The sequence below is a fragment of the Tachysurus vachellii genome, chromosome 15, assembly GCF_030014155.1.
Source record: "Tachysurus vachellii isolate PV-2020 chromosome 15, HZAU_Pvac_v1, whole genome shotgun sequence".
In the NCBI taxonomy this organism is placed as follows: Eukaryota; Metazoa; Chordata; class Actinopteri; order Siluriformes; family Bagridae; genus Tachysurus; species Tachysurus vachellii.
The window spans coordinates 17,722,786-17,745,239 of NC_083474.1; the positions used below are offsets into that span (position 1 = coordinate 17,722,786).

General features: G+C 36.2%; 4 protein-coding genes across 4 annotated transcripts; 1 reads left to right on the forward strand and 3 right to left on the reverse strand.

The window, feature by feature from the left end:
* The first annotated feature begins 1,995 nt into the window (after nucleotides 1-1,995).
* LOC132858569 (olfactory receptor 52K1-like) lies at nucleotides 1,996-2,964 on the forward strand. Its single transcript, XM_060888953.1, has one exon. It carries the CDS (start codon nucleotides 1,996-1,998, stop codon nucleotides 2,962-2,964), a length of 969 nt encoding a protein of 322 aa, XP_060744936.1.
* Nucleotides 2,965-5,750: 2,786 nt separating this feature from the next.
* LOC132857985 (olfactory receptor 1M1-like) lies at nucleotides 5,751-6,822 on the reverse strand. Its single transcript, XM_060888139.1, has one exon. It carries the CDS (start codon nucleotides 6,735-6,737, stop codon nucleotides 5,751-5,753), a length of 987 nt encoding a protein of 328 aa, XP_060744122.1. The 5' UTR covers nucleotides 6,738-6,822.
* A 4,556-nt stretch (nucleotides 6,823-11,378) lies between these two features.
* On the reverse strand, nucleotides 11,379-12,392 carry LOC132858570 (putative gustatory receptor clone PTE01). The gene has a single exon (XM_060888954.1). The coding sequence runs from the start codon at nucleotides 12,363-12,365 to the stop codon at nucleotides 11,379-11,381; it is 987 nt and encodes a 328-aa protein (XP_060744937.1). The 5' UTR covers nucleotides 12,366-12,392.
* A 4,815-nt stretch (nucleotides 12,393-17,207) lies between these two features.
* On the reverse strand, nucleotides 17,208-18,233 carry LOC132858092 (putative gustatory receptor clone PTE01). Its single transcript, XM_060888294.1, has one exon. It carries the CDS (start codon nucleotides 18,192-18,194, stop codon nucleotides 17,208-17,210), a length of 987 nt encoding a protein of 328 aa, XP_060744277.1. The 5' UTR covers nucleotides 18,195-18,233.
* Nucleotides 18,234-22,454: the final 4,221 nt, after the last annotated feature.

The window sequence follows — 22,454 nt, forward strand, 5'->3', positions numbered from 1 at the left end:
TATTTTCAACACTGAGCACTAGGATATTTTAACTTACAGCAAACATTTAAATGGAATTGTACTATTACATTAACTGTTGTTGCATGAAACACTGTATGGAAATTAGATTCTTATTAGGAATTTAAATTATTTACATTTGATATCTAATTATTATTATTATTGTTGTTGTTGTTGTTGTTGTTGTTGGTGGTGGTGGTGGTGGTGTATAGGCAGAATTAAATAACCACAAGATGGCAGCAAATAGCTCAGAGTAGAAGTTTAACACAAAGCTTGAAAATATGGATAGGTTATTGGTTAGAAAATGTATGAAGAATGGCAAGAATAGATTTCTGGTTCATTTATGATGAGAGCATTTGCATTTGTATTTACCCTGCTTTATATGATTTAAAATGGGGTGGGGGTAAGCTACAGGATGGGAGGGAAAAAATAAAATCTGAAAAAAAAAATTTGTTCAATTTTTTTTTTATCACTAAACTACTGTCATCAAAATTTATCGTTTTGTATATACATAACTCCTGAATAAAAATTAAAATGTGTTTGGACTGGTTTGTCGATAGTGAGCTTGGAAATACAGGTTTTATTAAGCGAGTCATTGAGTCGTTCATTCAAACGATTCATTCAAACGGCCGATTCATCAAGAATGAGACAGATGTTTCTGAATGGGTCATTGAATCCTGAACTCTGTGAAATCGCCTTGAAGATTCTCCTTCCTTTCACGTCAACATATTTGTATGAGGCAGGATTCTCAAAAATGACTAATTAACACGAGATACCACAATCGTGCACAAAAAAAATGATTTGAGGCTAAGTTTATCAAACATTGAGCCAAGAATTGAGGATCTTTGCAAGGGAAAGCACTCTCAGGTCTCACATTAACATCACCTACCTGCGAGCTTCTGTAAAAAATGCAGATGATATGCCTACTATTAGGCCTAGTAATAATAACAATAATAAAGCAATTATAGCAATAGCCTAGTAATGATAATAGGCCTTCTGATGATAATAATAATAATAATAATAATAATAATAACAACAACAATAAAGCATGTAACCTCATATAATGATATAGCAATTGCCTTGTAATGATGATAGGCCTACTGCTACTCATAATAATGATAATATCTATCTATCTATCTATCTATCTATCTATCTATCTATCTATCTATCTATCTATCTATCTATCTATCCATCTATCTATCTATCTATCTATGCAAGGTGGTGTGGGGGGCCCCAACTGCAATGAACCTGCTTTGGGGGCAGCTTGCAAAAGGCTGAGAACCCCTGGGCTAGACTATGGGACCCTGGAGCTAGAATCTGGCAGTGCTAATTATATAATATATACTAGCAATTTTAACCAATATTCAAATTTATCCAGCAATAATAGTAAAATAAGCAAGTAGCATATATAAAACTAAACAGATAAGTATACATGATTAAACTATAATAATAATGCTATTTTCACTTTTCTTTTTTCTGTGCTGATCCTCTGTGGTTAGTTATGACCTCTGTTGTGTAAGGAGAAAATGACAAGCTCTGAATTATTCTAGTGTTTTCCCTGAGGGTCATATCCGTGAGTTCTGTAACTGGTTGGAAATGCTAACATTAATAACTACTAAATAGACGATTTAGAGACTCTAATTAGATACTTGGAAGAAAGCTTTGGTATAATTAGTTGAACTGCAAAGCTAATTGTTTCTTTGTTGGTACACACAATTACTAATTATTCCCAATTCACCATTTTACATATTTTTTTTTCCTCTTTATATTTGTGATATTCACTCTGCTATCAGAGTGGAGTCTGGACCTGGTTTGTAAGTCAAGCTTCTAATATGCATTTAATATAATTGAGCATTATATTGCGAATATGACTGAACTCTAAATTTAATTTAGATTTTACTAGCTTTAAAAAATAAATATATTTCATATATTTGTGTAGTTGTTATTTAAACTTACAAAGTATTATTTCCTTTTTCCAGGTGTGACAAAGCTATTCAAATGACTTTAAGCTCTAATTCCACTAATGGAACAGTTACATTTGCTGATGGATTTTATCTCATTGCTTTCAATTCTTTGGGAAATAAGAACTACCTGATGTTGGCACTGGGGATTATATACCTGATCACTCTGCTATGTAATTGTATACTTCTCTCTGTAATCTTGATGAACTCCAGTTTACAGAACCCCAAGTTTCTTGCAGTCTGTAACCTTGCTGTAGTTGACATTTCTATAAACAGTGTTATTATTCCACAAATGGTTCCTGTGTTTGTATTTAATCTTAATCACATCAGTTTTGAAACCTGTTTCTCCCAAATGTTTTTCATGCACTTTTTTGGTGACATGGAATCCTTTTCACTGGCTCTATTGGCTTATGATCGCCTAATTGCTATCTGCTTTCCTTTGCGCTACCCTACTATCAATACTAATTTAAGGATGTTGTTCATTATAACTGGGATTTGGATTTTGGTATTTCTGATTGAACTTTACCCTGTAGTTCTAGCCAGTCGTCTGTCCTATTGTAGGACAACTGTGGTGCAAAGCTGTTGCTGTGAGCATGGCCAAGTATACAAGTTAGCTTGTGGTGATATTTCTTATAACAGAAATCTGGCTACTGCCAAGACGTTAGCTTTTTTGCTTGGCCCTCTTACTTTTATCATTTTGTCATATGTCATAGTGGTCGTGGCAGTGTTACGAATTGCATCTAAAAATCAATGCTGGAAGGCCTTCAACACCTGTCTTACTCACATGGTCCTTGTCCTCATTTATTATATGCCAGTGATTTTGGCTTACATACTAGGGAACTTGCAATTAGTGAAATCACTTGATCAGTTCACAGCAGTCCTTACAGTGTCCACTACACTGCCAGCCATGTTAAACCCTATCATATATAGTCTAAAGACTGAAGAACTGCAAGAAAAGTTACTGAAATTTTTTAAGCCACAAAAAGTGTCACCACATTTAATGTAAAAGTGTTAATTATTAACAAAGAGTTTTGAAAGCAGATCAATTGAATTACCTGTAATTCTTGTAATAATTACATGTACCTCTGAGATGTAAAACAGGACAACAAAATTACATATTTAGCGTATTGTATTAATTGTTGGTTGAACGTACCTTTGAGTGCAAATTATTTATTTTTTTTAACATTTATTAATATATATTTTAATTGAATATGTGGACTTAATATGAACACAAATAAAATAGCAATAACTCAGTTTATTTCCTGTATGTATTTGTCTGAACATTCAACCCTCACAATTGTCCGAGGAACAAAAGCAAAAAGAAAAATGTGTAGCTGTTAAAATTACAGCTGAAATGTTTATTTTTTTGTGAGTTAAATGAGCTTGTTTTTTTAAACTTCAGTTTTTTTTCTTTTGTTTTGTTTTTAAACTCATGTTTTTTATAATTCCTTTAGGGAATAACATGCAACAGAGTAACCTATTATTAGAACATAATAAATAACTGAATAAAAATAGATTTTTTTATTAGATTTATGAAGTTTTTGATGATTTAGGTGTATAGAATCTATTTCTGTAAATGAATGTACAGTTGTGATGGCAGTTGTTTATTAATTCAGCAACAGATATTTAGCACTCCACAGCTGCACTGTGTTTTTAGTTACATCACACCCCCAGAATTCAAGAGAAGCCAGTACAGTATAAGAAGTTAGCATCTGTTAAAGCACTACAATGAAAGGCATGTACAGTACAACATGATAAAACAACAGCACAGTTACCCCCTACCATGCCTAATTACCAACTTCACTATATCATTTACTTTAACAGGTAAATAAATCGAAATTAAGTATATGCACCATACACATTTATATAAGCAATTGTGGGTGTAAAAAATAAAGCACTAATGATAAATACAAATGATAAATAGTTTATATTTGTGATGACCTGGAAAAAGCCAATAAATTCTGAGGCATAAGATCAAAATTTTCAAATGTCAATTTAATTCATGGATTCACTGAGAACTACGTTTTACAGAAGACACAGTCTACTAAAATGCCAATCCGAGACTTTAATTTTCAAAAGTCACATTCACCATCAATAGACTTTTATCTACAAAAACCTGTTCATATTTACATCTGCTACATAAACGCACATGAACACTAGACCAACCTGACATTACAAGGCTACATATAGTGTGTTTATCTGATTTCTCTGATCTTTTTCTCTTCTTGGTTTTTGGATTTTTGATTTGGACTTTTGAGTGTTTTTTACATTGTTTGTACTGTTCTTTGCCTGTTCTTTGAATACAACTTTGCCTTACAATTTAGATCTTTTCCTGTGTTTCAGAAATAAACTCTCACTGCCGTTTTACCTGTTTTTGCCCACTTTGCATGACAACAAAAATCAGGAACCTTTTTTTTCCTGGCTATAAAAATGTACCTTAAGCAAAACATTAAAATATTTGTCAAAAATATGTAGAAATTGTACTCATTTTCAATACCCTAAGCTTTCTGAAAATCACAGTTATTGGATGTTAAAATGCTGTATACAGGGAGGAAAAAAATTTCCTATTAAAAGCAAATGAGAGATATTAATTCTTTAAGGCAACCCCTCAGATTTATTCCATGAATAGCAAAATCCATCCATACATACAATAAGTAAAGTAAAAAACGATAATTTAAATTGATTTTGTTGTTGTTGCTATTATTTTTAGGTGTATAGTAAAGGCCTCCCTCAAATTAATTTATTTTTATAATTGGCTTTATCTTGAGTAGTAATGGAAAAAGTGGAACTGCCACAAGATGGGCGCAATAGACCAAAAGTAAAATTCTTGCACACTCTCTTGCATACTCTTGTATATGCATTTCCCAAACATAACATGTTTGTTGAACATCCCTTTCCAGATTTAGCCTCTGCTTTGTTGTTATAATCCCCTCCACATTGCTGAGGAGGCTGTCGGGATTTGAAAATTCACTGGGGTCAAGGTCAGGGTACTGTGAAGACACCTCAAGTTCATCCATTCCAACCTACACATCATTGTCATGTTGGATCATCTTGGGGCTAGGTCACTTACTGTAGTTCCAGTGAAAGGGAAATTTTGACTCCACAGCCTTTCTACACAATTGTACAAATGTGTGGTTCCAATGTTTTGCCTGTAGTTTAAGAAAGGCTCACATGTAGGTGTCAGATGTCCACAAATCTTTGCAATAGTGTACATGCATGTGTATCCTGTACATTAGGATCTATTTAATATAATTAAGCGCACATACAAATTAAGATAAAAGATTTGGATTTTTTTTTCAAAACAGGAAATATGTTAAATACATTAAAATGCCCACGCACCAACTAAAATACCATCATCACCACCAGAATCACAAAGTCATCAAAATATTATAAATAATAATTCTCACAATGAAGACATGAATCATTAAATCACATGCACTGTATATCATTGTTATATGCTTAAATAATATTACAAGTGCCAATTTAAAGCCTTGATGTCTGCCTACAAATTAAAAAAATACAAATAAATAAATAAATAAATAAATGTTTATTTATAAACATTTATTTATTATTGTAGAAGCAGGAATGTGAGTGAAAAATTGGAGGGCTGGTCTTAATTTTACAGCAAATTCATGTAATTTCTGTGAAAAGATTATGAAAGAAAAGCATTTTAGCAAAACTGGAGTTCATACAAATACATAGTTTTCGAACTACAATTTTCTTAATTAATTTAAGGTTTTAATTTCAAACAAATTGAGCCCACATCTCAGTCATTTACATATCAGATACAAATCACTTTGTTATAGTGTGCACGTGGGGAATTATATTGGTTTTCTTTTTAAGCATTTTCACTATAAAGACTTTGAAATCCTTTGTGTTCAAGACATATATGATGGGATTTAACATGGGTGGAATAGTCCTTGATAGCGAAGTATTAATTATCCTAGCATTAGGATGGATAGAGAAAGCTACTGCAGCAAGGTATGTGCTCAATATAGGTAAGAAAAATACTCCTACTATCAACAGATGAGAGACACAAGTTTTGAGTGCTTTAAGACGACTCTCCCATGTTGTAATCTTAGTCAAAGCCAACAGGATGCCTATGTATGATAAAACTATAGCAGTCAATGGTGCATAGAGGTATACTACAGTACAAAATTTTGCCATGAAGGAATTTATACTGTTGTCATTACATGCAATTGTATAAATTGGCCCATGGTCACAAAAAAAACTCTTTACCTCATTTGATTTACAGAATGAAAGTCGTGTAACCAAAACCACCATTGTACCAATTGTAACAAGATTAAATAACCATATTGCTGTTAAAGTCACAAACATGAAGGAGTTATTTACAATAGCATGGTATCTCAGAGGTAAGCAAATAGCAATAAAGCGATCATAAGCCAGGGCAACAAGAGTTAAAGACTGCCCACCAAAGAAGAAAAAATTAAAAAACATGTTACTTAAACAAGCATCATAGGATATGTACTGTGAATCAAAAAGGAAAGTCTTCATAAGGTTAGGAATAAGTGCATTTGTTTCACCAAAATCTGACAGAGCTAAATTAAAGATCCCCATGTATTTAGGAATATGCAAACTTCGATCAACTAATATCATATATAGGACAATTAAGTTTCCACACAGTGAAACAATATAGACAAAAAATAAAAAAATATAATAGTATTGGCTTAATGGAAGCCCAGAAAATCCACTAATGAAAAAATATTCTGGACGCACAAATGATGAATTTTGTAATAAACTGAAGTTCAAAGCACTCATGATGATGGAGATTTTGTTCACATCCTCTCTAACCTAAAACTAGACATAAGAAATTATACCAAAAATAAGCACACAGATTCATCATAGATTAGATTTAAAGTATACAGTGCATACCAATAGATCTGTAGCAATAAAAATGATATAATTAGTCATGAAAATTATTATATTAGAATTGCGCTTTTTTGCTTTACTTTGTACTGTACCTTGTTTTAATGTTGTGTGAACTTGTGTACATGCATTATATGTAGAGATGGTGGACCTTAATTTTCACGTGATTTCTCAGACAGTGATGTAAATATAACCCTTATGGTATAATTTCTCTTTTGGGAATCAAAACCTGGCAACATACCATATATGCAAATTTATTTTCTACATTACAGGAATTGCAAACATGTAAGCACTGAAAAAACTGATATATTAGCAAGTGAAAAGATCTTTAATGAAGGATAGGTTACTCAATATATCAAGATAATTATATTACAAACATAAGACTAGTAAGAGTATTTTTGTACATATATTTATCTAATATCATTAGTTAATAAGTAGTAATTATAATTAACAAATATAATAATAATTAATTATATTATTATTATTATTATTATTATTATTATTATTATTATTATTATTATTATTATTATTATATACTGCAGTGAGGTGTCAGTAAAGTAAGATCTGCAAAAGTTATAAGATCTGAAGCTTTTACATGAATTCTAACACAAACACTGAAACACTGGAAATCATCTTTGTACTAATCAAAATCATTTTCTTCATACTTAAATGCATATGTTAATATCATAGCTGATTTGCAGAGCTCAAATGATGAGTAAATAGCAAAAAATAAATAAATAAATAAACTAAGGTAATATTGAAAGCCATTTTTCAGAGACTCACATCAATGAGGAGAATCAGGAGAATGTGGAGGTCTCTGAAAAATGGAAACTGTCTGCATGGAGATTGAAAGCTGCATGAATTTAGGTAGCAGTCATAAAGCTTAGAGCAGACAATGCTAACCTTTTCATGAGAGCAATCTAAGATAAGCTTAGCAACAGCATGTGCAATCACCTCCAGGAGCACTTCAAACTCCACAGAATGTGATAGAAATTTGACTGCTGCTTGCTTCTCATTGTCCACATCGAGCTTCTCAGTGTCAGATGCAGACATTATATACTGATCCAGGTCGGGAGAGGGGTCCCAAGGCCAAAGAGGAGGCATTAGAGTCAGCTGAGAGGATGAGAGAAAGGGATTCATTCGTTCATCTCATTCTCCATTCGACTTCCGCTAACTCAACCTGCGACCACCAAGTCAGAAACCGGCACGCTGCTTTGACAGACGAGTGACCTGAGCCATGACGCACATGGAGACAAAAAGTACTGCAATGCAAACTGTATGTATACGTTCCTCTATCAAACAAAAAAGGAGTTGCCCCACGTAATGCAACTGGACCTAAATGCATGCAGTTTCTGAACTGTTTGCTCGCCATCCTTCCTAACGCGCTTTGTTTTGTCACATGACCTAACTGAGTAATTTTACACAGAGTTTCAGACACAACTTGAAGCATTCCTATAGCATCAGCCATGATGCAGCAGCCAGTTCCTTCAAAAGGGAACATAAATTATGGGATTTAACATGGATGAAAATGGTTGTAAATGTAAACTTGTAAATGAACTGTAAAGACAATAATATAAAAAGAGTAAGTAAAAAATAAAAATGTACAAGAACTGCCCAGCATTACTCTTGGTTGTTGATGAAACCCCATGATTTAAGCATAATAGTTTAGTTATTCCACTACTGATTAGATTTAAGTTCCCATATAATATAATAAGTAGCCAAACCTTCAACCACATAATTATGTTCAATATGCAAGAAGTCCTTTGTAATAAAATGTATACAGAATAAAGAAACTGATTTTAAAGAAACTAAAGAAAACATGATTTTACCATATTTGCCCAATAAGGTGTTCACCCTGATCATGCTTTCTTCTAAGGCTTAGAGCGAACAGTGCCAGTAGTGTAAAATATATAATATTCATTATTATTTTATAACCTGATTTACTATATGTCTATTTTTTCCAACGTAAATTTGTTTTAACCCAGATTACTTTTAAAGGTCCTTCAGTTAATACTAAAAGAACCACTGAGTAAATTCATTTTATGAAAGAGCTGGGAGTGAATTTGATGAGCAAAAGATATATGCAATGACCTGCTGAATGAGAGAAGGAAAATCTTGGTCTCCTGAACTGTGGTTGTAAGAATTTACTGACTAAAGAGGGAATAATTAGGTTCATTATACATACAACCAGGGGGCATGGTGGCTTAGTGGTTAGCATGTTCGCCTCACACCTCCAGGGTCGGGGTTCGATTCCCACCTCCACCTTGTGTGTGTGGAGTTTGCATGTTCTCCCCGTGCCTCGGGGGTTTCCTCCGGGTACTCCGGTTTCCTCCCCCGGTCCAAAGACATGCATGGTAGGTTGATTGGCATCTCTGGAAAATTGTCCCTAGTGTGTGAATGAGAGTGTGTGTGTGTGCCCTGCGATGGGTTGGCACTCCGTCCAGGGTGTATCCTGCCTTGATGCCCGATGACGCCTGAGATAGGCACAGGCTCCCCGTGACCCGAGGTAGTTCGGATAAGCGGTAGAAAATTAATGAATGAATACATCCAACCACAACTACAAATGATATAATTTAATAATGTTGCAACATTTAAGAAATTGATGTTGATCTTCTGTGATATGTTAACAGTCATAATGTGTCATCAAAGTGCAGAGTTTAAATATACTACCAGGTATCAAGCAGCATTCTAATATTTTTAATGAAATGAAAGTGCAAATGCTGAGTGAGTTTATAGATTTATTGTGTGATATATATATATATATATATATATATATATATATATATATATATATATATATATATATATATATATATATATATAGTGATATTATCTTTGATAACTCTGAATTTGGTAATGTGGAATGTCATTTTTCTGCCAAAGGGCCTGACATAATAGTGAGAATAAATTGTTTAGAGGTAGGTAAAGAAGGGCTTACACAAACCCACACAAACTTTACAGTACCTTGGGCAGAGTTTGATTTATTTTGTGTTTATATTGTTATAATGAGGCAATATATTGTCAGTCCAGTGTCAAAGCTGTCAACTTGGTTAGAAGTGTACCAGCCAGAAGCCAGTTTTTCTGCCATATACTAAATGTTTTTATTATTGTCACATATACATTACAGCACAGTGAAATTCTTTCTTCACATATCCCAACTTTGGAGGTTGGGGTCAGAGGACAGGGTTAGCCATGATACAACAACCCTGGATCAGAGAGGGTTAAGGGCCTTCTCAAAGACCCAACAGTGGCAGCATGGTGGTGCAAGGAATTGAAACCCAATCTTCTAAACATCAATACTGAGTGCTAACCACTTAACAACATTTAACAAGATTTTATGAAGAGATTTTGGGCCTCATTTATCAATCTTTTAGTAAGGTTGTAAAGATTTTGGAAACGCTGTTTTTTTTTTACTCAATTGCATATACAGGTGGATGCAAATCACTAATACAGTCTACGGGTTCTATGCACAACACATATTTTACATCAATTATGTTTTATGTCATAAAGAAAATCCTGTGAACTGTGAAAACAAAACTCCTCCTTTAGACATGAAGAGTTTTGGCAAAAATTGTCCACAAATCCACACAGCTGGAAATACAGTAGTAAGCCATCTTGGTAACATTGGCATACTCATATCAACATATTATTTAGGACGGATAATAGGCAGTGTGTATTTTTGTCATTTTAATTCCTTGCTAAAAATAATGCAACCTTGTCATCTTTACATTAAAGGAATTAGATATCTCAAAAAATTATTGATGTCTTTAGAAGGAAAATTCAGAGTTGGAAATATCCTAACAACTGGTATCAGATATTTGAGCATGCTTGCAGATAGCTCCAAACATTTTCCAGACAATTAATGTGCATTGCATTAGGTGCTTCAGCTCATACAGATGTTAATAAATAGTTGGTACAAAATTACTCAGAAATGAGTAATTCATTAAACACTGAAGACAAATTCTGAGCAAGCTGTTTAAGACCTTTTGCAGCATAATAGAATATTAGGATCAACCATATGTATACAATCATACACATCATGTACTGTACTCTATTTAAAATAGTATTACTAGTAGTTTGAGTTGTACTTTTGCATCTAAGTGAGTTGAGCTAAATCTTATTTTATATTGTATAATGATCATTTATAATGATCACATTTTCACACAACTTCTAAATTCTCCAGGAATTTAAGTTTCATAGAAGTTCTATGAAAGGAAACCACTGTTTTGGCTCTTATGCAACACTTGTATAGGAATATACAATAAGAATTAATGAATGGAAATGTTGTAAGAAGTGGTTTACAGAATTAATTTATACTCATTTAAGGGGATATGATAAATTAGGGTTTTCAGTCTTATCGAAACTTGGTCAGTCTGAGTGCTTACTTACACCTAACAGTTTGTTTCAGGTCTGGCTAGTACTTGTCTAAAGTAAAATAAAATAATAAACAAATACATTTAAAAACAAAAAACAAAAAGACAGACACTGGCCTTACTGGATAAGAAGACCCCTGCATTATACGGTCCTGTGATATCACTTTTCTAATCCCTGCACCTGAGGAACTGTGATGTTTTTCTTTTTAAGAATCTTCATTATAAATTCCCTGAATTCCTTTGTGTTCAAGACATAAATGATGGGATTTAACATGGGTGGAATTGTTGCTGATAGTGAAGTATTGATTATCCTTGCATTGGGATGGAGATAGGATATTGTAGCGGCAAGGTATGTACTCACTACAGGTAGGAAAAATACTCCTACTATCAACAGATGAGAGACACAAGTTTTGAGTGCTTTAAGACGACCCTCCCATGTTGTAATCTTAGTCAAGGCCAACAGGATGCCTATGTATGATAAAACTATGGCAGTCAATGGTGCATAGAGGTATATTGCAATACAAACATTTGCCATTAAGGAATTTATCCAGGTGTCATTACAAGCAATTTTATAAATTGGCCCATGGTCACAAAAAAAACTCTTTACCTCAATGGTTTTACAAAATGAAAGTTGTGTAACCAAAACCACCATTGTACCAATTGTAACAAGATTAAATAACCATATTGCTGTTAAAGTCACAAACATGAAGGAGTTATTTACAATAGCATGGTATCTCAGGGGTAAACAAATAGCTATAAAGCGGTCATATGCCATGGCAGCAAGAGTTAAAGACTGTCCACCAGCAAAGAAAAAAATAAAAAACATGTTAGCTAAACAAGCATCATAGGATATGTATTGTGAATCAAAAAGGAAAGTCTTCACAAGGTTAGGAATAAGTGCATTTGTTTCGCCAAAATCTGACAGAGCTAAATTAAAGATCCCCATGTATTTAGGAATATGCAAACTTCGATTACTTAATATCATGTATAGGACAAATGAGTTCCCACACACTGAGACAATGTAGACAAAAAGTAAAAAAACAAAGTAATATTTGCTGTAAGGTATTCCAGAAAATCCACTGATGAAAAAGTACTCTGGGCGCACAAATGATACATTTTGTAGTAAACTGGAGTTCACAACACTCATGATGAAGTAGATTTTAATGCTGTTGATGTTCTTTTCTGAATAGAGAGACATACACAGTATACAGTAAGTTATCATATAACATGAATGAGCCATTTACATTTACAAGACTCATAGCCAAAGAGTTGTAGAAATGATAATGTAATTTAAGATGAGTTTTAATCATTTTTTATTAAAATTATACATTTTTTATAAGTATTTTTATTAATTCCTTAAATACTCCTTTTAACCCTATCCAATACCTTATTAGCTTATTTTGGTTCAGGTTTCGAATATGCCTTCTATGTAGAGACATGGAACTATAATTTCTCGTGTACTAAATCAGACAGTAATGTAAATACAACCCACCTTCTAGTATTGCATGGATGTTTGTGCCGTCTTCTTTTTAAGGTTTGATTCCCCTCTTTTGGGAGACAGGGGATGGGCATACATGTGATATAGATACGTTGGACACGTGTTCGGGCCCAGCAGACTCAGCCTCTCGATCAGGTGCTGAGGGATGATTGTGTTGAATGCTGAACTGAAGTCTATGAACAGCATTCACACATATTTATCTTTACTGTGCAGATGGGTATGGGCCAGATGAAGGGTCATTGCAATGACATTGTCCGTGGAGCAGTTTGGACGATATGGAAATTGCAGGGGGTCCAGTGAAGGTGGTAACTGGTCCTCTCGACAAGATTTTCAAAGCACTTCGTCACAAAGGTATGAGAGCGACAGGACAATAGTCATTGTCTTGAGGCACATAGGAACAATGGTACTGCTCATGGAAATGTTTAACATGTTAGAGAATACATCCGCTAGCTGTTCTGCCCATTCCCTGAGCACTCTGCATGGCATGTTGTCTGGTCCAGCACCCTTTCATGGGTTAGCTCTGCATAGAATTCTCCTCACATCAGCCATGGTTAGAGTACCTGTTTGTTGGTGGGAGAGATGGTCTTTATTGCCTCTACATTGTTTTGCATCTCAAAACAACAGTAGAAGTAGTTTGTGATTGCTTTGTTCGTGTGCTGTTCAGGTTTCTCTGCCATCCAGGAAGTGGTTGTGGATTTTCTAGGCATGTGTGAGCTTTGCCTCTCTTATGGCTTAGTACAGTGTGGCCATTGCTGTTCTTAAAGCCATGTTGTCCCCTGTTCTAAGGTGGAATCTCTAGACTTCAGCAGTGGTTTGCAGTCAATCACAGCTTCTGAATGGTGAGTGTGGTGATGGTCTTGTAGACGGTCATGTCATCTTGCCAATGTAGCTGGTCACCAACCCAAGACCATCACCACATGCTCCAACCAGAAGGATGATTGCTAAAGTGCTTGCGCTGCTGAAGACTAGAGACTTAGCACAGAACAGGGGATATGGCGGCCCTAAGAACAGCAAGGGCCAAACTGTCCCGAGCCATCAGAGAAGCAAAGCGCGAACATGCCCAGACAATCCACAGCCACTTGTAGAACAGCAGAGACACCCAGCAGATGTGGCATGTCATACAGGTGATCAGGAACTACAAGACTGCTTCACCTGCCTGTGATAGTGATGCCTCCCTCCCAGATGCGCTGAATGTCTTCTACGTGCAGTTTGAGGTGCTTGAACTTAGCGGCAAGAAAGACCATCCCTCCCCCCAACAATCAGGTACTCTGTCTATCCACGGCTGATGTGAGGAGAACACTACTCGGAGTTAACCCAACGAAGGCTGTTGGACCAGTCAACATTCCTACCAAGGTGCTCAGGGAATGTGCAGAACAGCTAGCGGATATATTCACTGACATCTTCAACATTTCATTGAGCAACACTGTTGTTCCTACATGCCTTAAGACAACCACCATCATCCCTGTCCCAAAGAAGTCCTGCCTCCATGGCTGTCATCCCATCGCACTTACACCCATTGTAATGAAGTGCTTCGAGAAGCTTGTCATAAGGCACATCAAGACTCAGTTACCACCCTCACTGGACCCCCTACAGTTTGCATATCATCCAAACCGCTCCATGGATGATGCCATTGCCACAGCCCTTCATTTAGTTCTCACCCACCTGGACAATAAGGACATTTATGTACGATTGCTGTTCATAGACTTTAGTTCAGCATTCAACACAATCATCCCTCAGCACCTGATTGGGAAGCTAAGACTGCTGGGACTAAAAGCCTCACTTTCCAACTGGATCTTGTACTTCCTGACTGGGAGACCTCAGTCAGTCCAGATAGGGAACAGCATCTCCAGCACCACCACACTAAGTACTGGAGCCTGTCAGGGCTACGTGCTCAGACCACTGCTGTTCACCTTGCTGACTCATGACTGTGCAGCAATGCACAGATCAAACCATATCATCAAGTTCACAGATGACACAACCATGGTGGGTCTCATCAGCAAGAACGATGAGTCAGCATTCAGAGAGGAGGTGCAACAGCTAACTGTCTGGTGTAGAGCCAACAACCTGTCTCTAAATGTTGATAAAACTAAAGAGATGGTTGTTGACTGTGGAGAGCACAGATTGACCACTCTCTGCTGAACACTGACAGATCTCCTGTAGAGATCGTCAAAAGCACCAAATTTCTTTGTGTTCGTCTAGACGGAGAGCATCACCTGGTCACTCAACACCAGCTCCATCACCAAAAAATCCAAGCAGCATCCCTACTTCTTACAAAGTTTGAGAAAAGCCCATCTCCCTTCCCCCATCTTGACTATATTCTACAGATGGACCATTAAGAGCATTCTGAGCAGCTGCATCACTGTCTGGTTTGGGAACTGCACCGTCCTGGATCGCAGGTCCCTGCAGTGGATAGTGAGGACTCTTCACTCTCCTGCCATCTGGAAAAATTTACAATGTGCACACTGTTTTTGCTCTTTGCACATGCTGTCTCACATTTCAGTTACATTTCATTGATGTTTTGCACAATATTTTACAATACCTCATGCAACTGCTTCTATAATACTAATGTGTTCATTCCAGTATTTCCTGACATGTAATATTGATTGAACATACAGTATTTACACTGGTTGGCACTGTTTTTGTATATTGTCTTTTGTGAATTGTCTTTTGTGTATTGTTTTGTCTTTGCACCAGGTTGCACAGATGCACTTTATGTGGCTAAGACTACTTACTAATTCCTTAGCTCTGTCTTTGTTTTATGTAGCACCATAAATCTCTAGAAACTTTGTCACATTTCACTGTGTACTGCAACAGCTTTGTATGGTTGAAATGACAATAAAAGCTTCTTGACTCTTGAATTCTTGACTTGACTTCATTGTACCAGCCAGAAGCCAGTTTTCTGCCATATACTGAGGGAGGTCAGGGGCATTGAAAAGAAGCAGTTTTTATTATTGTCACATATACATTACAGCACAGTGAAATTCTTTCTTTACATATCCCAACTTTGGAGGTTGAGGTCAGTGGACAGGGTTAGCCATGATACAACAATCCTGGAGCAGAGAGGGATAAGGGCCTTCTCAAGGACCCAGCAGTGGCAGATTGCTGGTGCAAGGGCTTGAATCCATATCTTTTGATCATCAACACAGAGTGCTAACCACATAACATATTTTATCAAGATTTCAGAAAGAGATTATGGGCCTCATTTATCAATCTTTTAGTAAGGTTGTGAAGATTTCCAGTAGATTTCCAGAGGTTTTGGAAATTATGTTTTTCTTTATATTCGAGTGCATATACAGATTGATGCAAATCTCTTATACATTACCAGGTCTATGCACGGCACATGGTTTATGTCATTCATGTTATATGTCATAAAGAAAAACCTGTGAACTGTTACACCAATTGCTGAATTTGTTGAATTCAATAAAATTGTCCACAAATCCACACAGCTGGAAATAGTAAACCATCTTGGTAACATTCTCATTTCAACATACTATGGTTTGGTGCATAGTAATTATAATATTGGATTTTATTTAGAATGGATAATAGGCCAATTGTGAGGCAGTGTGAATTTTTGTCATTATAATTCCTTGCCTAAAAAAAATTCAACCTTGTCTAACCAGCTACCAGATGCTATAAAACAACACATTATTAAAGGAATTAAATATCTCAAAAAAATATTGATGACGTTGAGTTGGAAATAACCTAACAACTGGTATCAGATATTTCAGTGTGGATGCTTACAGGTTTTCAAACATTTTACAGACAATTAATGTGCATTGCATTAGGTGCTTCAGCTCATACAAATGTTAATAAATAGTTGGTAAAAAATAAAAATTAAAAAACTGCATTAAAAAACACTGAAGACTGATCAGTTGTTCACAATACAATATACAGTATTATACAATTCTGAGAACTTAGAATAATAAAATATTAGAATCAACTATATGGATACAATCATTTACATCATGTACTCTGTTTAAAATAATATTACTAGTACTTTGAGTTGTACTATTTGCATCTTAGTGAGGTGAGCTAAATCTTATTTTTTTATATTAATAATGATCACATTCTTCTAAATTCTCCAGGAATTGAAGTTTTATAGAAGGAAACCACTCTTTTGGGTCTTCTGCAACAATTGTATAGGAGTATACAATAAGAATGAATTAATGGAAATGCTGAAAGGACTAGTTCACATTATTACTTTATACTCATGGAAGAACAAAAAGGGAAAAGATGAATTATGGTTTTCAGTCTTATCCAAACCTGGTCAGTCTGAGTGTTTACATTCACCTAAAAGTTTGTTTCAATTCTGGCTAGTACTTGTCTAAAATAATAATAATAATAATAATAATAATAATAATAATAATAATAATTATTATTATTATTATTATTATTATTATAATAATATATATAAATAAATAAATAAATAAATACGCAGACATACTGGTCTTAGTGGATAAGAAGACCCCTGCATTATACAGTCCTGTGGTATCACTTTTCTAAAGCCTGTACCTGAGGAACTGTGGTGTTTTTGTTTTTAAGAATCTTCATTATAAATTCCCTGAATTCCTTTGTGTTCAAGACATAAATGATGGGATTTAACATGGGTGGAATTGTAAATGATAGTGAAGTATTGATTATCCTTGCATTAGGATGGAGATAGGATATTGTAGCGGCAAGGTATGTACTCACTACAGGTAGGAAATATACTCCTACTATCAACAGATGAGAGACACAAGTTTTGAGTGCTTTTAGACGACCCTCCCATGTTGTAATCTTAGTCAAGGCCAACAGAATGCCTATGTATGATAAAACTATGGCAGTCAATGGTGCATAGAGGTATATTGCAATACAAATATTTGCCATTAAGGAATTTATCCAGGTGTCATTACAAGCAAGTTTATAAACTGGCCCATGGTCACAAAAAAAGCTCTTTACCTCAATGGTTTTACAAAATGAAAGTTGTGTAACCAAAACCACCATTGTACCAATTGTAACAAGATTAAATAACCATATTGCTGTTAAAGTCACAAACATAAAGGAGTTATTTACGATAGCATGGTATCTCAGAGGTAAACAAATAGCTATAAAGCGGTCATATGCCATGGCAACAAGAGTTAAACACTGTCCACCAGCAAAGAAAAAAATAAAAAACATGTTAGCTAAACAAGCATCATATGTTATGTACTGTGAATCAAAAAGGAAAGTCTTCACAAGGTTAGGAATAAGTGCATTTGTTTCACCAAAATCTGCCAGAGCTAAATTAAAGATCCCCATGTATTTAGGAATATGCAGACTTCGATTGCTTAATATCATAAATAGGACAAATGAGTTCCCACACACTGAGACAATGTAGACAATAAGTAAAAAAACAAAGTAATATTTGCTGTAAGGTATTCCAGAAAATCCACTGATGAAAAAGTACTCTGGGCGCACAAATGATACATTTTGTAGTAAACTGGAGTTCACAACACTCATGATGAAGTAGATTTTAATGCTGTTCAAATCCTTTCCAGTCTGAAATTATGGACATAATAAAATGTATTAAAAATAATAATGCAACTAATATACAAATAAGCATTAACAACATGAAGAAGCCTTTACATTAATAGTGTGAATGGACCATTTAAAGTTACATTTTTAACAATTAAGCTTTAACGGTGAAAATTATTTGCAAATTGCATTACATCAATACAAAGAGCAACCATAAATGTAACGATGCAATGTAATTATTTACAAATTACATTGCATCGTTACATTTATGGTTGCTCTTTATTTTGTCCTACCTTATACCTTGTTGGACTGTGGCTTCCACTTGTGTGCATGTGTTATATGTAGAGATGTTGAACCATATTTTCTCAAATGATAGCTCAGGCAGAGATGTACAGTAAATATAACCCCATTCCTTTGTTTACATGGCAGGAGGTACAATTGCCTCAATTGTTTGTTTTAGCCAATCACTGGCATGATCCACTATATAAAAAACAAAAATGTGCATGCCACCTGGGATACGTCACTTTCAGTGGACTACCGTGTTGTTAACACGACCGAGGGTAGAAGACTTCCCTCCTGAGTGGTGGTGTCTTCCTCATTATGTATTGCACTCTTCACCTTCACAAGTCGTTGTGTGTGAAAGGAAGGTATGGTTTGACAGTTTAGCTTGAACCTTTTCCCTACCTTAAATTTGTTTTCGACTCTTAGTGGTTGGCTTGGAGAGGAACAAGTGTTTGTTTTTACCAGAGAATTGTCAATAAACAATCTATTTTGTATGTGTGCCCCATTGCTGGTGGTTTGTAATGTTAACTCCTTGGGTGAAATTCCCAGGGTGGTGTAGCCAAATAGTGTGAAGGTTGTTATTTTGATCAGTTTTCTTTGTAATTTGTTAATATAGCTTTCCTCCACCTGACCTTGTGTTCATTCTCAGAACATTTAGTTTTGATGCTACACTTTTGGGAACCAGAGAAAAAATTGTGGAGCCAGGAATCAGGATTGAATTCCTACAAATGTATGTTAGACGAGCTCACCACCATGTTTACGCCTGAGGCACAGTAGTCCCCTTTTTCCACTGAGGCAGTTTGAGTGCTGGTTCGGAGGCAGAGCCTAATTTAGAACCAGTTCTTTCTTTTTTGACAACCAAAGCACCGGCTCTGAACCAGGAAAAGTGGTTCTTAAGTAGCACCAAAATGTTGCTGGTCTAGACTTAAGAACCTCTTGTGTCAGGGGCTGTGGGCGGGGCTACTGTTAGCGCATTTGATCGATGTACCGATGTTTAATACACTTTTACTTTACCGCAATATGATCAATTATTTAGCACACATAATAGTAGGTAGCTACATGCTAAGGCTAACTTTTTTCTGTTTTAATGATAAAACAATGTTATGTACTTTCTCGATTACAACCTCCGTTTATACCAATTACATGGAGCTGCATGTACACATTGGATTCACCGCGTTTGGATGCTAATGTAGTTACACAAAGCCATGAGCATTAACAGTAAAGCAACATTCGCCATTGTTGATGTTGTGTTTGTGTTTGCCACTGCTGCGCTAAAGTTGCTGGGAAACGTGACACGTATACAGTGAAGTCAGACTCGGCTCTGTGATGGTTCTCTAACCGATGGAAAGGCAAACCAGTTCTTAGAAGGTTCGCCAGTGGAACCAACTTTGAACCAGCACTAGCTATGAACCAGCACCCGGTTCTTTTTGGTGGAAAAGGGGTATAAGTGTTAATTTTCTTCCAAAAGGTGTTCAGCACATTTAAAGTCAGGGCTTTGTACAGGCTACTCATTTTTCCGCATGTTCTGCAGGAAAATCTCAGCAGCCGAGAACCATGCAGAAAGCTAGAGACCAGAGGACCTACGCAAGGAGGTCTCAACAAAAGGTAGTAATGGCTGACATGTGTAGAGGGTGATAGGCCCTCAAAGAGTTGTGGCTGAAGGAATGCTAACACTGTACCAACAGGGCAGTTAATTAGATCCTGATGATGCCATTTACACCAGAGGTGAAAGAGCTTCCATTTCAAGGCATAAAATCTTATGGTGAAGGGAGCACTAGCATTCAGTATAGTCTCCTCAACATCATTTGAGAGACCTAGGGAAGAATCTAGGACCTGGTCCTCAGGGGTCAGACCCAGAGGTTACAAATCTTGGGGTAAGGGTGGAGAATCATCTCCGGAGGCTAAGAGACAAGTAAAGTCAAGAAACTTTTATTGTCATTTCAACCATATATAGCTGACACAGTACATGAGACTATGTTTCTACATGTTTCGACCATTCTGCTACGTAGAACAAAATGGAGCTACAAGGAACATCACAGAGCTAACGACTTAAAGTAAGTTGTTCTAAGTGTGGTGTGAGACAAAAGACAGTGCAAACAAACAATGCAAAGCACTACAAGACAATACACAAAACAGCACCTACAAGTGTACATACTGTAAATTATACAGTGTCTATCGTATACAGTACATACTGTATATTATACATTATGTTGTGAAAAATATAGAAATGTGAAAAAGAGGGTTCTATTTAAACATATTTACACATATGTAATAGCAGCAGTTTCATGACATATTGAAATGTGGTGTGCAAAACACCAACAGACTAAATGTGCAAAGGCAGCGAACACAGCATGTACTGTAACCACTTTGATATACAGTAGGCGGTGCTGTAAACATGGATGTATATTGAATCAATGTGTTTTTTATCTGGTGCAGATCAGTGCAGTCCACACAGTTGTGTGTGTGTGTGTGTGTGTGTGTGTGTGTGTGTGTGTGTACAGTTCAGTTCGGTTTTTGAGGAATCTGATGGCTTGCAGAAAAAACTTGCACAGTCTGGCTGAGGGGGTACAAATGTTGTGGTACCTTTTTTCAGATGGCAGAAGGGAGAAGGGTTTATGTGAGCAGTGTGTGGGCTCACCCACAACAGTGTTAGCTTTGCAGATGCAGCGTATGGTGCAAATGTCTGTGACAGAGGAAAGAGAGACTCCAATGATGAAGCCGTCTTTACTATCCGCTGCAGGGTCTTGCAATCAGAGATTATGCTGTTCCTAAATCAGACAGTGATGCAGCTGTACAGGATGCTCTCGATGGTCTCTTGATGATCTCCACAAGGGATCCATCAATGTTCAGTGGAGAGTGGTCTCTATGTGCTCTCCAGAAGTCAACAACCATCTCTTTAGTTTTATCAACATTCAGCGTTCCTGGTCATAACTGATTGAGGTTTCTCACTAAGGAAGTCCAGGATTCAGATTCAGAGGGATGTGTTCAGGCCCAGCAGACTCAACCTCTTGATCAGGTGCTGAGGGATGATTGTGTTGAATGCTGCACTGAAGTCTATGAACAGCATTTACACATATGTATCTTTATTGTGCAGGTGGGTGAGGGCCAAATAAAGGGTCATTGCAATGGCATTGTCCGTGGAGCGGTTTGAATGATATGGAAACTGCAGGGGGTCCAGTGAAGGTGGTAACTGGGCCTCATTACAAGATTCTCAAAGCACTTCATCACAAAGGTGTGAGAGCTACAGGACAATAGTAATTGAGGCAGGACCCTGAAGACTAATTTGGCACAGGGACAATGGTGGTTGTTTTGAGGCACATAGGAACAATGGTACTGCTCAGGGAAAAGTTGAAGACGTTAGAAAAGACATCCGCTACCTGTTCTGCCCATTCCCTGAGCACTCTGCCTGGAATGTTATCATTTATTTCATGAAAGGACAGACATACTCAAGTGACATGATTTAGATTTGAGTTTTAATTTATTGCTCGTTATTTTGCTCATGTCATTACCTGTAGAGATTGTCGCATCGGGAGGATGAAGACAGACCCATATGAAGGATAGCTTCAAATAAATAGGTTTAATAACTTAAAACACACTAAACAGGAACATAGACGAACTAGACTGGACAAAGGACGAGGGTACATTGACGATGATTCCGTGCTGCCATCGGCAACGCAGCACAGTTAAATAGACATAACGATTAACAATAGGGAACAGGTGTGCAGAAACGGGGAGGAGTAAACAAGGGTGGGGCAGACACGTGACATGGAACATAAACAGAAGCACATGGCCAAAAGTCCAGGCTGAGACCTGACAGAGATGAATGGGTTGATATTTTCTCACAGAACATAAATACATCCCACCTAGAGACAAGCTGGGGATTGTTGTTGTACAGCATTTCACAAAAGTGAGTTTTTGTAAAACATTTTAGCTTATCTTCTCAAGGGACAATACTATATAAAT

What these genes read in the sequence shown, in the direction of transcription:
- LOC132858569 (XM_060888953.1), top strand. Translation starts at nt 1,996, where the DNA reads ATGACTTTAAGCTCTAATTCCACTAATGGAACAGTTACATTTGCTGAT.
- LOC132857985 (XM_060888139.1), bottom strand. Translation starts at nt 6,737, where the DNA reads ATGAGTGCTTTGAACTTCAGTTTATTACAAAATTCATCATTTGTGCGT.
- LOC132858570 (XM_060888954.1), bottom strand. Translation starts at nt 12,365, where the DNA reads ATGAGTGTTGTGAACTCCAGTTTACTACAAAATGTATCATTTGTGCGC.
- LOC132858092 (XM_060888294.1), bottom strand. Translation starts at nt 18,194, where the DNA reads ATGAGTGTTGTGAACTCCAGTTTACTACAAAATGTATCATTTGTGCGC.